This window comes from Cryptotermes secundus, unplaced genomic scaffold (genome assembly GCF_002891405.2).
Source record: "Cryptotermes secundus unplaced genomic scaffold, Csec_1.0 scaffold330, whole genome shotgun sequence".
In the NCBI taxonomy this organism is placed as follows: Eukaryota; Metazoa; Arthropoda; class Insecta; order Blattodea; family Kalotermitidae; genus Cryptotermes; species Cryptotermes secundus.
The window spans coordinates 2,416,118-2,430,182 of record NW_019734317.1 but is presented as its reverse complement, the minus strand read 5'-3'; the positions used below and the strand labels follow the sequence as shown (position 1 = coordinate 2,430,182).

The following is a 14,065-nucleotide window of genomic DNA, read 5'->3' as shown; positions in this document are numbered from 1 at the left end:
GTCCAATGGTTCTTAACATTAAACTAAGGAAAACCTTAAATGATGGTAATGTTACACTGGATTGATTGACTTGGGATCACCAAAACTGCATGTTTAAGTGAGGGAAAACCTTTAACTAAGGAACATCAAATTTGAAACTGAGAAGCATGAAGCCCAGAATAAGATTATTTAATTACCTTTGCTCCCTGTAACAACAGGAACATTCCTGGGTCTGGATCTAATGTCAAATATGATTGGACGTTGTATCCAAGGAATGAAGAAGTGTGTACCTTCTCCTACCACCTGGTTTTTGATTCCAGAAAATCTATCAAATATTACAGCCCGATGACCTCCATCAACTGTAAACATCAACTCTCATTAGAGATCCATAAGAATATTTATCACAATGGATGCAACAATTCACTGCCAAATGGCAAATTTCACAGCAGAAGACTTCTAGGATGCTGCCAAGGAGGTTGTACATATCATTTATTATACAGAGTGTTTCAAAAAGAGCTTTACAAATTTGAAAGCTTATATAAATTTATACAGAGGACATACACAACATTTTGAACTGTCATACTGTAGCAAAACACGCTGAGTTTTACCTCGGACAGTTATGGTTCAATGTGACTTCCATTGGTAATGCGGCAGACGTCCCACCTGTAGTCAGTCTCTTGCCACACACTACGTAGCATCTCTGGCGTCACTTCTGCAACTGAGGCAGTAATTCGAGTTCGGAGCTCAACGACATTTGCAGGCAAAGGTGGTACGAACACTCTATCTTTAACGAATCCCCATAAGAAAATATCCAGGGGAGTAAGATCCGGGGAACGAGGTGGCCATGCTATCGGCGCCGCTCTACCAATCCACCGACCTGGGAAACGGGTGTTGAGGTACTTGCTCACTTCTCCAAGGTAATGAGGGGGTGCGCCATCTTGCTGGAAGTGAAGGCGGCCTTCTTGGTCATCTTCGTCTAACTGTGGAATGAGGAACTCTTGGAGCATGTCCAGATATATGATACCAGTAATGGTCGTCTCCAAGAAGAAGAAGGGACTGTACATTATTTCTTTGCTGAGGGTGCAAAACACATTCACCTTTGGGCTATCACGAACATGTTCCAGGCAGACAAGTGGATTTTCGCTGCCACAGATCTTGCAGTTGTGGGTACTGACCTTACCACTGACATGAAACGTGCTCTCATCAACGAAAATTACGGAGTCCAAAAACTTCTCATCGTCTTGTATCTGATGAAACATTTGCATACAGAATTCCTTACAAACCACCTTATTTGCATCCATAAGGTGTTGAACGATGGATAGTTTGTACTCTTTTAAGTGTAAACGTTTTCATAACACTCACCACACAGTAACGTTTGGAATACCAGTTTCCTGAGATGCACGTCACGTTGACTTTCGTTTACTTCGAACAAAGCTCTCCCTAATCTGTTCCACTGTAGCGTCAGAAACACGTGGGCGACCAAGTGGCTTGGCATGGCACACAGAACATCCGGTCTGTACAAAATTCTTGTGCCAGGAGTAAATTGTAGGCCTACTGGGAGGTTCCTTGCGATACTGAGTGCAAAATTTCCTTTGAACATGTGTAGCATACTTCGTTTCTTCGAACCAAAACACACAACGAGCATGCTCTGCACCTGTGAAAGAAGCCATCTTGATTTCAACTGTGGGAGCGCTCACGGTGGCAGTATTGGGTACTATAGTACCACGTGCATGAGACTCGGTGTGTTTTGTTACATTATGACAGTGCAAAACGTTGTGTATGTCCTCTGTATAAATTTATATAAGCTTCCAAAGTTGTAAAGCTCTTTTTGAAACACCCTTATTACCTGAGGCACTATTGTTTGTATTTACATAGAAATTACTGCCTAGGACATTCTTTACATGCTACAGTTTCTGTAATGAAGTATTAGTTTTTTATTCCTAGTGGGGTGGGAATAAGTCCCTTGTACTGCGGCCACTTCTGGCCTATTGTACCAGCCCCAGATGATAGGTGAGGGTGATTATGGAGCAATTGGTGGAATGAAGATTGGCAGGGGAAACCAAAGTACTCGGAGAAAACCTGCCCCAGCGCCACTTTGTCCACCACAAATCCCACTTGACCGGACCCAGGATCGAATCCGGGCCGCCGCAGTGGGAAGCCAGCGACTAACCACTTGAGCTATGGCGCGGCCTTTTGTAATGAAGTAAATGTTGCAGATACATCCAGGTTAGCATTCGATGTACTAGCTACAATAACATCTATGGCAGATTTGAGGCTTTCACGGCGGTGACTATGAAGAAAGCAGTCTTCTGGGATTTGGCACCGTGTATATGTGGTGTTAACCGACGTTTCGGAGGAACGTATTGCCTCCCTCTTCAGGGTAGAAGAAAAAAGAAGTAGAAGAAGAAAACCATGAAAATGGAGGTGATACGTTCCTCCGAAACGTCGGTTAACACCACATATACACAGTGCCAAATCCCAGAAGACTGCTTTCTTCTTAACATCTATGGCGTTTGCTTTCTCTGTATATTGATTTTTCATGAAACATAGGCTGCCCAACACCAAATTTCTTAACTAAAGGCATATTTTAACTGGTACTACAACACAATTACAAAAACAACTGATGTGAAAGTGTATTTCCATGTTGTTGGAATAAAATATAAGCAGCAACTGTTGCCAAAGTGCATGGGGTCAAGACTGTCTCTGTAGCCACTTTACAAATCAAATCTTACCATTGTGCAATACCAAACTTACTGTGTCCAAAATATCTTACTTATAAAATGAGTTACTGTAATTTTAAGAGCTTTGATGTTAAATGAGGGTGTAACAAGGCATGCCAGGATATTTAAATGACCACTTAAAAAAGCGCAAAGGGTACTTTACAATATATATTGTCACATGTTAGTGACTCATCACAGGGTTTGAATTGGTAGTAGGATTTATTAAACTCTTACAAATCGTAACTACAAGTAATCATAATGCTCTCACTAATTCACGCACTTGACTCCTCATTACAGCATTCACAAAGTCTTCTTCTGTTACGGTCTTCACTAGTCATTGTTCAGTTATGGTTCCCAACAGTGCAAATTCTTCTGCTCTCGTTTATGTGTTGCCAGCTTGCCATCACCTCACAACTTGTTCTCAACTGTTGACTCTCAATCAAACTGAGTCAAAGTCAAAGTTAAGCCAGTCTGTCCTGCTGCCAAGCCACATCTGGGGCCCAAAACCAGATTTTTGCTACTGTCAGACAGGTGTAGGTATGTTCATGTGGGGCCCCCATCCCTGATGATAGGATGGGTCTATCATTTACAATTACTGCTGGCCCTTGCCAGTGTAGCCATATTTACCGTGGTCAAAATCAGTTGTACGTGTCATCCATATATTTACAATTTTACATGTCAGCATTCAATGGCTGTCTCTTATGACTTTCATCACAAAATAAAATACATATTGTCTTGTTCAGAAAAGCATGCAGAATTTAACTGGACTAAGAAACATACAGATTTCTTTTATGTTTCACAAGCAAGACTCTTAAATAAAAGTACCATACTAGAAAAGCAATTTACTTAATTAAAGATTTTTCTTTTATGATCATAGGAGTTTGAGTAAGGAATGAACTTGAGGCTTCTTATTTATCTACATTTAACCAGTACCACAGTAATGAGACCTTCCTGAGACAGTAACAGTGGTTCAGCTAGTAAACAAATTCCAGGCCCTTTATGAAATATGAAGATTCATTATAATTTACATTTCTGAAAGTTCATTACCTTGTTCATAAAGACAAGTGACCAGTACTTAGAATGAGGCCTTATTCTTCAAGTGGGTTTTGCTCTTCAGGGTTCTTGACTAAAATTTATTAGGCATTTTTCATCTTTCTCTTTATCCACCTGCACCATTCATCTCATCCTTCATGATTTGATGACTGTAATAATATATCATGAAGAGTACAAACTATGATGTTCCCTATTATGCAGCCAGCCTCTTGTTCCTTCCTCACACTTAGGCACAAATATTCTAAGGAAACCCCCCTTAAATTAAACCTCTCTATTGTTCTGAACCTAAAAATGCGAAAATAATGAACAAGATATGGTATGTTCTTAAACGCTCTTCTGTTATGTAAATGTGTTATAGAAATATCTAAGTGTGCTTACCATTGTACAACGCAGAATTCACAACTCCACCAACTAGTGCTACTCCTAATCCAATCTGTCCGACTCTGTTGAAGAACTGTGCTGCCATTTCTGTAAAATCCATAAGAGGGTTATAATACATAAGTTATTCCTTTCTTTAACAACAGAGGGCTATTTTCAACCAGAAACAAGTACTTGCAGGACAAGCACATACACACTGAGAACAATATTGTTACCAAGACGTTGAAAAGCTGTTGATATATATCTATTGCATCAGTTCCATGGGGTAGGACATGTAAATTTCCAAGAGCAAAATTATAACTCAGTATTAAATACTCTTCCGAAGAGTAGGGGCAACCAAATAAAACTAACACATTTGTTGTTGGTAGGTCTGTCAATTTCCAATCCTTTAACATCTGTGTGCCACCTCCTGAGTTCTTATAAGATAAACATGCCCATTCAATGTACTATCCCACTATCTGTCTGTGGGCACTATGGGGATCAACAAATACCTAATCATTCTAACCACTACACTTAGCATCTGGTAGTCTCAGTTGTCAAATTTTAATCTGTAAGTTTTCTATATCTGTGAATAATTAAAGGTATGTGTAAAAAAAAAAAGTAAAGCTATCCTTGTACCAGGCTGTGAAGGCCCATAGGGTTGAGACGTTGAGGGTCCCACACTATCTAGACAATCGGCTCAAAGATGGCGGTAAGGTCAGCCTCACGCGCCGGCCGCGCTTTACTCCCCAGGAAAATTAATTAATTCATTCTTGGTACTCATTTCTGTTAGAGGTTGAGTAAACCCCATGGCTTAGTGTGGTTGGAAGGATTAGGTCAGCTGAAAAAAATCCAATGGCCTCATTGGGACTTGAACCTGCGACCTTCGGCTTGTAGCATAGCCCCTCAACCAACTATGCTTCCCCTTGCCCCAAAAAGATATGTGTATTATAGCAATGTACATGCAAAGGCAACTTTAAGGAAAATATATGAAATACACCACCAGTTCCAATGTGTAATGAATCAGGAGAGTCAGGGAGAAGAAGGAAATCATTTCCACCACATTATATTTCATGGTGATTTGCTGTCATTATAACTAAAACGAAATGTTACATACAATGTGCTAACAAAGAGGCAGTGTGACATTGATCTTTCCAGATGCTGTGAAAACTTAGTTCCAAGACTTCAGCTCCTACCACAGTACGTACTACTCCAACACTGGATACAAGTCATCAACTACCACGGCAGTTACTTTATCTTACATTTTGTTTGATTTTCTTTACTTCTCAATTGAATTTTTATATCAGGTTACTTTACGTTCCCCCTCGTTGGTGGCTCCACCTAATCGTGGTGAGGGGGTTTGAGTATGCCAAGGACCCTGAGAGCTATACCAGCGGTAGCGTAGCTACTGGCAGGGCCTCCCTTGCTGGACAGGTCAAAGGGTAGGCATCAGACGAAGAGAGACACCAAAAACTGATGCCGGAAGCAGCGTCATCAGCAGCGACTTGAAGCACAGAGTAAATAATGCTCGAGATGGTTCAAGTTCGTATAGCAACAGGCGTGACCAGAGTGGTTTGAACGCCTATTGTACTGCGATGTGGAAAGCAAATGGAAAAACTACCACATTATCACTTGTTTCATTTGAAGGAGAAAGCTCTAGATTGCATCAAGTGGAGGAACTGTTTTGGAAGAGACTGTGGACCTGTCGTCTTGACAGATTACTGATGAATGAATGAATGAACTTTACGTTGACATGCAACATCATGAATTATTATCTTTAAATAGACCAATGGCTTCTATTTTTAAATTGGTTCTGCAGAACCTACTGAGCCAGATAGTTAAAGTGATAATGCTTCAGTGCCTGGTTTAAATCCTACCTGGGACCACTGACTATCCTGACTGATGTTTCCTCATTTTACTCTCTCCCCTGGAAAATTCCTGGAAAGCACCTTACTCCTTTCACAATTCAAGATTCACTAATCACCCTAACATTCATCATTATACAACCTGACTTACTGGATATTAAATAAACAAAATATAAATAAATAGTTAACCTCACTGCTCTACAGAAACATGATATAAAATGTATAAAATTGTAGGTGTTTTAAGCACATCAGCCAGACCGGCTCTGGGATCCACCTAACCTCCTATTCAATGGGTACCGGATGCTCTTCCCCGGGGGTAAAGGGGCCGGGGCGTGAAAACGACCACTCACTTCCAGATAGTGCTGAGGTCAAGAAAAATGAGGATCTACACACATATATATTCTTATAACAATTGAAATCTTAAATGGATGGTTCAGAGCTAATAAATTATCTTTAAACTTTAACAAGACACACTGTATTCAATTTAAAACTAAGACAATAATGTCAGATACTTTTACAATAAAACATAATAATAAGTTTATCAACAGTACCCTCAGTACTAAATTCTTGGGAGTTATAGTTGATTGTGCCTTAATATGGAAGAATCATATTGATTTACTTGCAAATAATTAAGTAAGGCTTGTTACATAATTAGAAATATGAAATATTATATGTCTATTTCAGCTCTAAAGGTAATCTATTATTCCTTTTTCCACTCCTTAATGAGCTACGGTATCATCTTTTGGGGAAACTCAGCTCATAGTTCTGTGTGTCTTCTCCAAAAAATGGCTATCAGAGCAATGTTGGGATATGGCAATAGAGTTTCATGTAGAAACATATTTAAAGAGTTAAATATTTTATCATTTGCATCAAAATATATATTTTCGTTGTTAGTATTTGTATTACAAAATAAGTTCTTTCTCCATCACACATTGATTCTCATACTATTAATACTAGACAAAGACAAGATTTGTATCTACCTCAAGCTAATTTAACTATTTATCAAAAAGGAATTTATTATGCAGGTATAAAAATATTTAATAAATTGCCCACAGAGATCAAGAACGCATCTAATAATTTAAGAAAGTTTAAGGTTGTATTAAGGCATTTCTTGAACACTCATACCTTTCATGCTGTGGATGAATATCTAAATACATAATTTTTATTATTGTTGTAGTCACTGTACTGTCTAGTTGTGTAATAACTATGTATGCATTCTATGCTCTATATTATTTCATGACATGTTCTATATCCATCTTTGGATCTCTTGANCTATTTCCTTTCTTTTGACCACTCCAAGTATTCATTTATCGAATAAAATGATTGATTTAAGAGAAAATTATTTATAGCTAACTTAAATTTTTTATAATCACTCGATAATTTTCTTAAATTATGTGGCAGATTATTAAATATTTTAATACCCATACAACACACACTATTCTTATATTTGGCCAAATTTATCAATGGTACGTGTAAGCTGGTACTTTGTCGTGTATTTATGACATGTATTTCAGCATTTAGTGCAAACAAATGCATATTTTTCACCACCAGAAGCAAAAGCGAAAGTATATATTGAGAATAAAAAGGCAATATGTTTAAATATTTAAAAAATCCCCGGCAAGAGGCTCTAGAATTTACATTCATAATACTCCTTATAATTCTTTTTTGCACTATGAAGACATCCTTGCTATTAGTGGCATTTCCCCAAAAGGCAATTCCATATACAATTATAGAGTGAGCATTGGCAAAATATATCATTTTTAGATCATTAATAGATAGTAACGATTTCAGAGACCTAATGGCAAAGCAAGCAGAATTTAATTTCTTTACTGTTTTAGATATATGTCCTTGCCTTAACCTGATAATGTTAACTTCCACATTGTTTAGCTTCTTGCAATCGTATCTCTCCATATCAAATTCCTGTGTAAGAGAGTTAGGAAAGAAAATTTTCTTAAATTTCAAGTAATGAAATTACATAAAAACACATTTAACACCACATACTTTTCAATTGCGTCAGAAACCCTGCAACCCACGGGTTCAACGTGTTTTAAGCGTGTACCTTTAAATGTATGTTTGATGTTATGCATATAGAGATAACATGAAATTATTATTCACTACACACCTGTTTATGTAAATGTCGTTCTAAAAGGCAACCTTTTGATATTAATATAGTGGAAAAAAACGTGATGTCGTAAATAACCTTATCTACCGGCACCTACTTTCTGATTTACCTACAGCCATACCCCAAAACAATTGACGAGCAGAATTCCACGGATTACAAAATATAGACCATATAGACCAGCGTTGGCCAACCTAATACATCTCGAGGGCCAAATTTAGTTTATAGAACACCATCAGGGGCCAGATACGGTGTTTCTTTCAGAAGAGTGGTCGGGGAGTATTGCCCCCCAAACTGAATCAGTCACAACCCGTATAAAAACAGTGCATTTAAACCTATGTATTTAAATTTTACGTTGCACCAATAATATTAAGCCGATATTGAAAATTTCACCAATCGATTTTATTGCCTTCTATCACTTCTACCCCCAGAGCATTTTTTCTTAAAGAAACACTGGCCAGATCATGTCTTATGTTTAGTTTTATATATGCCGGGGGAAAATGCAATTATAATTTAAGAAAGAAAAATAAAATGCCTTGAAATGTGCAATTACTTACCATAAAACAGCACAAATTCCTCTTTCAGCAGGGATGAGCACAAAAGACTTTCAATCATAGTTTTTATGGTCTAATGATTATACCTAAATCCTCATATACACACTGTTTTAATGAGAGCACTGTGGTTTCATAAAACTGGAAACCAATGATATAAAATCCACTTCTAATTGTGAGGTTGCCACTCGAAGAATATGTGATAACACGACATCTGAAAGTCTGTTCCTGTTCTTAGACTTTACATGCTTCAGCGATGAAAACGCTGTCTCGCATATGTAAGTACTTGCAAAAACAGAGCAAAGTTTGAGAGCCCAATTTCGTAACAGTGGGTAACGTTCTGGTGAAAGCAGTTTCCAAAAGTCAATTCCAGTAACCTGAGATGTGTTTAAGGATGGGTCACATTGAAGTTCACAAAGCTCTAATTGCAGATGACCTGGCTGAGATTCTATATCACAATGTATAGGATTACTGAATAAAGAAATATCAGGTCGAAAGCTTTCAAAATCGTTAAATCGTCGGTCGAACTCTGAAGACAAATCTTCAATAATTTCAGTGTAGTCCCTAAACTCCAAGCCTTCTTCTTCTTCTTCTTCTTCTGAGAGTTTCCGACAGCAAGGGAAATGTAGAAGGTTATTTTTGTCCAATGCAGACTTAAATAAATGTAGCTTTTTACGGAAACTGTCAACAAAGCCAACCATCTGACATATTGTCTGCTTCTTGCCTTGCAATTGCAGATTCAGGACATTCAAGTGTTGAGTGATATCAGTGAGAAAGGCCAAGTTTCTCAAGAATTCGACGTCTTCGAGATCATTCTGCAGTTCAGCAGAATTCGTAACCTCTTCTCTTAGGAATGTTGCTATTTCATGACGGAGTTCAAAGAACCGTACCAGACATTTCCCACGGCTTAACCATCTTACTTCAGTGTGCAGAAGCAGGTCCCCGTAAGCAGAATCCATTTCTTCCAAGAGGGTCAGAAATTTTCTGTGAGTGAGTGATCGATTTCCTCCTCTGATCAAATTAGTAATTTTTGTGACAGTAGCCATGGTGGTAGACAGTTTAATTGATTTGGCACATAGAGCCTCCTGATGTATAATACAATGCAAGGTAGGTACAGTAATTTGATTCTGTCTTAAAAATCCAACAAAACCGCTTATTGTCCCTGTCATTGATTTAGCGCCATCTGTTACTACGGAGGACAATTTTTCAAAACCACCGAATTCCTCCACTGCACTCTTAACAGCGTTAAAAATATCGACACCTCTAGTTGTGCTGTGTAAAGAGCACACTTTTAACAACTCTTCGAAAATTGTAAAATCTTCCTTAATTGCACGAACAAATATCAGCAACTGATTAGTATCCGAAACATCTGTGCTTTCGTCGAGAGCAATTGAGAAATAGGAACAATTAGCGATAATGTCTTTCACATTATTAGATATCTGGTTGCTAATATCTTCCAGCCTCCTAGTAACAGTCTGTTTTGAAAGGGGCACTGTTTGAAATTTGTTTCCTACCTTATTTTCATTGAAAGCTTCTGCCATCTTTATCGCACAGTTCTTAATTAATTCACCATCACTTAACGCTTTTTTAGCTTTCATTAATTCATATGTCACGAAATAAGAAGCCAGCAAAGCTTCTTCTTGTTGTTTTGTTTCATTGGTAAAAAGAGATTTCTGCTGGAAAAGTTTTTTCTTTAACTGATCGCAGACTACTTTCCTTGATTCACAAGAGTGTTTTCCGAACTTCTGTTTATGATTTGTCATGTAATGCCTCTTTAGGTTGTACTCCTTTAAAACTGCTAGCACTTGAAAACATACTAAACACTGTGGCTTGTGGTCTTTATTTAATATAAAAAATAGTCATGTTCCCACTCAGATTTTAACGCACTATTCTCACTATCAACTTTTCTCAATTTTCTATTTGAAATGTTGTATCACTTACAATAACTTCAAACACAATTTTAATTGAAAAAAAAACAGTTCTACACTCACGCTCCGTAATCACACTTCACTTTCTAAAATCGCACTAACTGGGAGACATTTCTGCTAAAACTGGCACTCAACAAAGGCCAGGATGCCGAGAGAAACGGTAAACATACCATCCCTGCGAGCAAGCTGGGAATGGTTATTATTTTGAAGGTGTCATAAATCCTTCACCACTACGGTCTTCCCTTCAGTGTCATCTCCCTACAGAAGTAGGGTTGGGGAACTTTGAATTTCCATGACATGAACACAGTTAATAGAAAACAGTTTGAACTGTCCAACTCGGTAAGAACGTATACAGTCAATTGCAAAATGCTGTAAGCTAATGAAACGTCCTATTAAAAACTGAATTCTATGCCAACACAGCTGTGAATTTAAGATTTTTGAAAATGAACCTGAGACTTGGCAGGGGGCCGGAGTAAATCAAGTCGCGGGCCGTATCCGGCCCGCGGGCCGCCAGTTGGCCATCGCTGATATAGACAGTCAACTCAACGCTATTGCTGGATAACGTACGGGAGGCACGGATTGCTGAACATGAACTAGCGTCATTCATATTACTGGCAGTAAAATACTAGTGATTTCACCCTTACAAGACAATTCATGCACGTAAAGCATTTCCTTTTACGTACTGAGCGCCTACCGATTATAGCCATGATCGGCCGAAACATGTAAAGGATCTATTTTACTACTAAAAAGTACTGTGGCACTTGATGGAAATCAATCCTTATTTTACATAGATAAGGTAGTTGTGTCCGTTGTGTCTGTACTTAATTAATTAAGCACTACGCCATGGGGGCACATGGGGGAATGAATGTATAGATCGACATTTTCTTGACCTCGGCACTAGTTGGAGGTTAGTGGTTAGCTTCACGCCCTGGCTGCTTTGCGTCCCAGGGGAAAGAGACCCCGGGACCTCTTTATAGGAGACTGGGTGAGCCCCAGAGTTAGTCTGGATGTGGAGAAGAGAAAATTCTTGACCCTTCCAGGGCTCAAATTCCTATCCCCCGTTCGACCAGACTGTAGCCAGTCGCTATACCGACTAGGCTATCCCGGCGATCCTGGCTCGCAGTAAAATCGCTTATGCTGTTATTAACATGCAAGTCATTTAGCATATTCACATAGTCACTTATCTGAATCAGTCATGAAATTGTATGCATATGGACACTAACCTTATTATGCTATTAATATCTGACCAGCTAACTAGTTTTTATGTAGATTTATATAGGTGTTCATTTATTCAATACTTCCCATTATTGGTTTATTTGCTGTTTGGTCCTCATTGGTTGGTAGGAAGTTTCATCTCCTTGAATTGTCATTCATTTGTGTCATTTATACTTGCTGGGTTCATATTTATACCTATCCTTGTCTTATCTGTGGTGTTAAAAGGTTGACAGATTATGTCCTTTCATTGATTTTGTGGTTGACCTTTATTTTCTTTTGTATCTCAATAACAACAACAACAACAACAACAACAACAACAATAGTTTTGGTTCTTATTTCAGTTCAACTCTAGTTTTATGGGCTCTGGCTGTTACATTATGCACGGCCATAGGAGCATGGTCTCATGCATTAGAAAAAAAGTGCCTCAACTCCCACAGTAGGTCTGTGTTATATTTCATTAATATATTCTGCCTTGTGTTGGTTCTGTTGTCTCTGTTGATACTTCTGTTGACTGGGCCCAACTGTGTTAGTTTTTACCTGGGGACAAAGGCAGAGTACAATCTCCGAAACACTGTTTTAAATTAAAATAGAATGATGCAAAATGTCCAAAACGTTAATCACTGTACTTTACAATTATCCCCAACAACTTTACATAAAGCTGACAAACTTATAAACATGCACAATTAAATTAATACAAGCAGGGAGGGCAAGTTTCCCAGCTGGTCATCTGGGAATCAGTGAACATGTAAACTCACTCACTCACTCACTCACTCATGGAGCTGAGCCCTTCTTGAGAAGCTGTCAATTGTGCAGCTATTTAAGAACTTCCCAGCATTTTACGGAACCCAAAGGTTAATTACTGTGTTCACGAGAGCCCTCCAGCAGTCCCTATCCTAAGCCAGATCAATCCAATCTATGCCATCCCATCCTATCTCTCTGAGATCCATTTTAATAGTGTCCGCCCACCTATGCCTTGGTCTTCCCAGTGGTCTTCTTCCTTCCGGCTTTCCACCAATACCCTATGTGCATTTCTCCTCTCCTCCATTCGTGTTACATGCTCTCCTTAACTTGATCATTTTAATTATACTTGGAGAAGAGTACAAATTATAAAGCTCCTCGTTATGCAGTTTACCATTGCAGTACCGTTGAAATTCAAGGTGACGTGGTCCATAAGCCTCATACATTGAAATGTTGTGCTGTGACAGGCACAAAAACCAAACTGGCTTGCATTTTGCAGGTCTCTTCCATCAATGTCCCTTTGAACTATTTTCAGAATAACTTTCTCGAATAGCTTGCCTGTTGTGGACAAGAGGCTGACTGGATGTAAATTTTGAGGGAATTTTCGGTTCTTACCTGGTTTTGGTAACATTATGACTTTTTCATCCTTCCACAGCTTTGGAAAATGAGACAGCTGAAGGCAGTGATTAAGTAAATGTGTCAGGTGTACCAGTGGTCTTGGAAGACGCCTGAGGCTTTCATTTGGAATACCATCAAGTCCAAAAACCTTTCTCAATTTCAATAAATTTGCTAATTTATGTTATGTCACAAGGAGATGTCATCTACAAATGCAAGCAGAGATCTGACTCCAGTCTCTGCCTGTCACTCATGGTTTCTGTCATACAGGTCATGAGATGTGAACCGGTTTTCTAAACAATCTGCAATCATGTTGGCATTCTTGTTCAGGTGATATGTTATTCCTAAAGGTCCATGAACAGTGGTTGGTGCCTTTGGTCCATTCCTTTTCATGAGTGATTTCACAATAGGCCACAAAGCTTGAGGTGTGACCTCACAGTTCCCTACTTTTGTTTCCCACCATTCAAGTGCCTTTCTATACGTCATTTGTCTGATGGTTTTGGCAACCCAATTAACTGTCATTTTACATGCTGGATCCTGGGTTACTTGCTACAGTTTCCTTAACCTCCACTTACATTTTACCAGACCCTCTAGATCAGGTGGATTCTCATTAAGGTCCGAGGGTGTAATTCTTCTTGATGATAGTCTGTACGTCGAAGCTATAGAGGCAGTAAAGTAATGGGCCACTTTATTGGCTTCTTCCCCCAAGTTAATTTGCAGTCTACGTGAAATTAATTCAGAGGCCAGGGTTTGAAATTATTCCCAATCTGTGAATTTGTCAGCTGGCTCCAAAAGATCCCTAGTTCTAACATGATCCAGTAAATGGAAAACGATTGGTAGGTGATCTCTGTAGAATGTCAGACAATGATTTCTGACAGCTGAGCGTTCTTGTGCATAACAATATTGATCATGTCACCATTTCCTG

The 14,065-nt window shown here is 38.7% G+C and overlaps 1 protein-coding gene across 1 annotated transcript in view; it reads right to left on the bottom strand.

The window, feature by feature from the left end:
• Positions 1-8,219, bottom strand: part of LOC111868557 (protein l(2)37Cc) — a 19,578-nt gene extending 11,359 nt beyond the window's left edge. Inside the window, exons 1-3 of the mRNA XM_023859310.2 lie at positions 8,097-8,219; positions 4,131-4,220; positions 177-338 (exon numbers count right to left, since the gene is read on the bottom strand). Of these exons, the coding sequence (XP_023715078.1) occupies positions 177-338; positions 4,131-4,218 (250 nt within the window). The 5' untranslated portion in view covers positions 4,219-4,220; positions 8,097-8,219. The remainder of the gene's footprint in view (positions 1-176; positions 339-4,130; positions 4,221-8,096) is intronic.
• Positions 8,220-14,065: the final 5,846 nt, after the last annotated feature.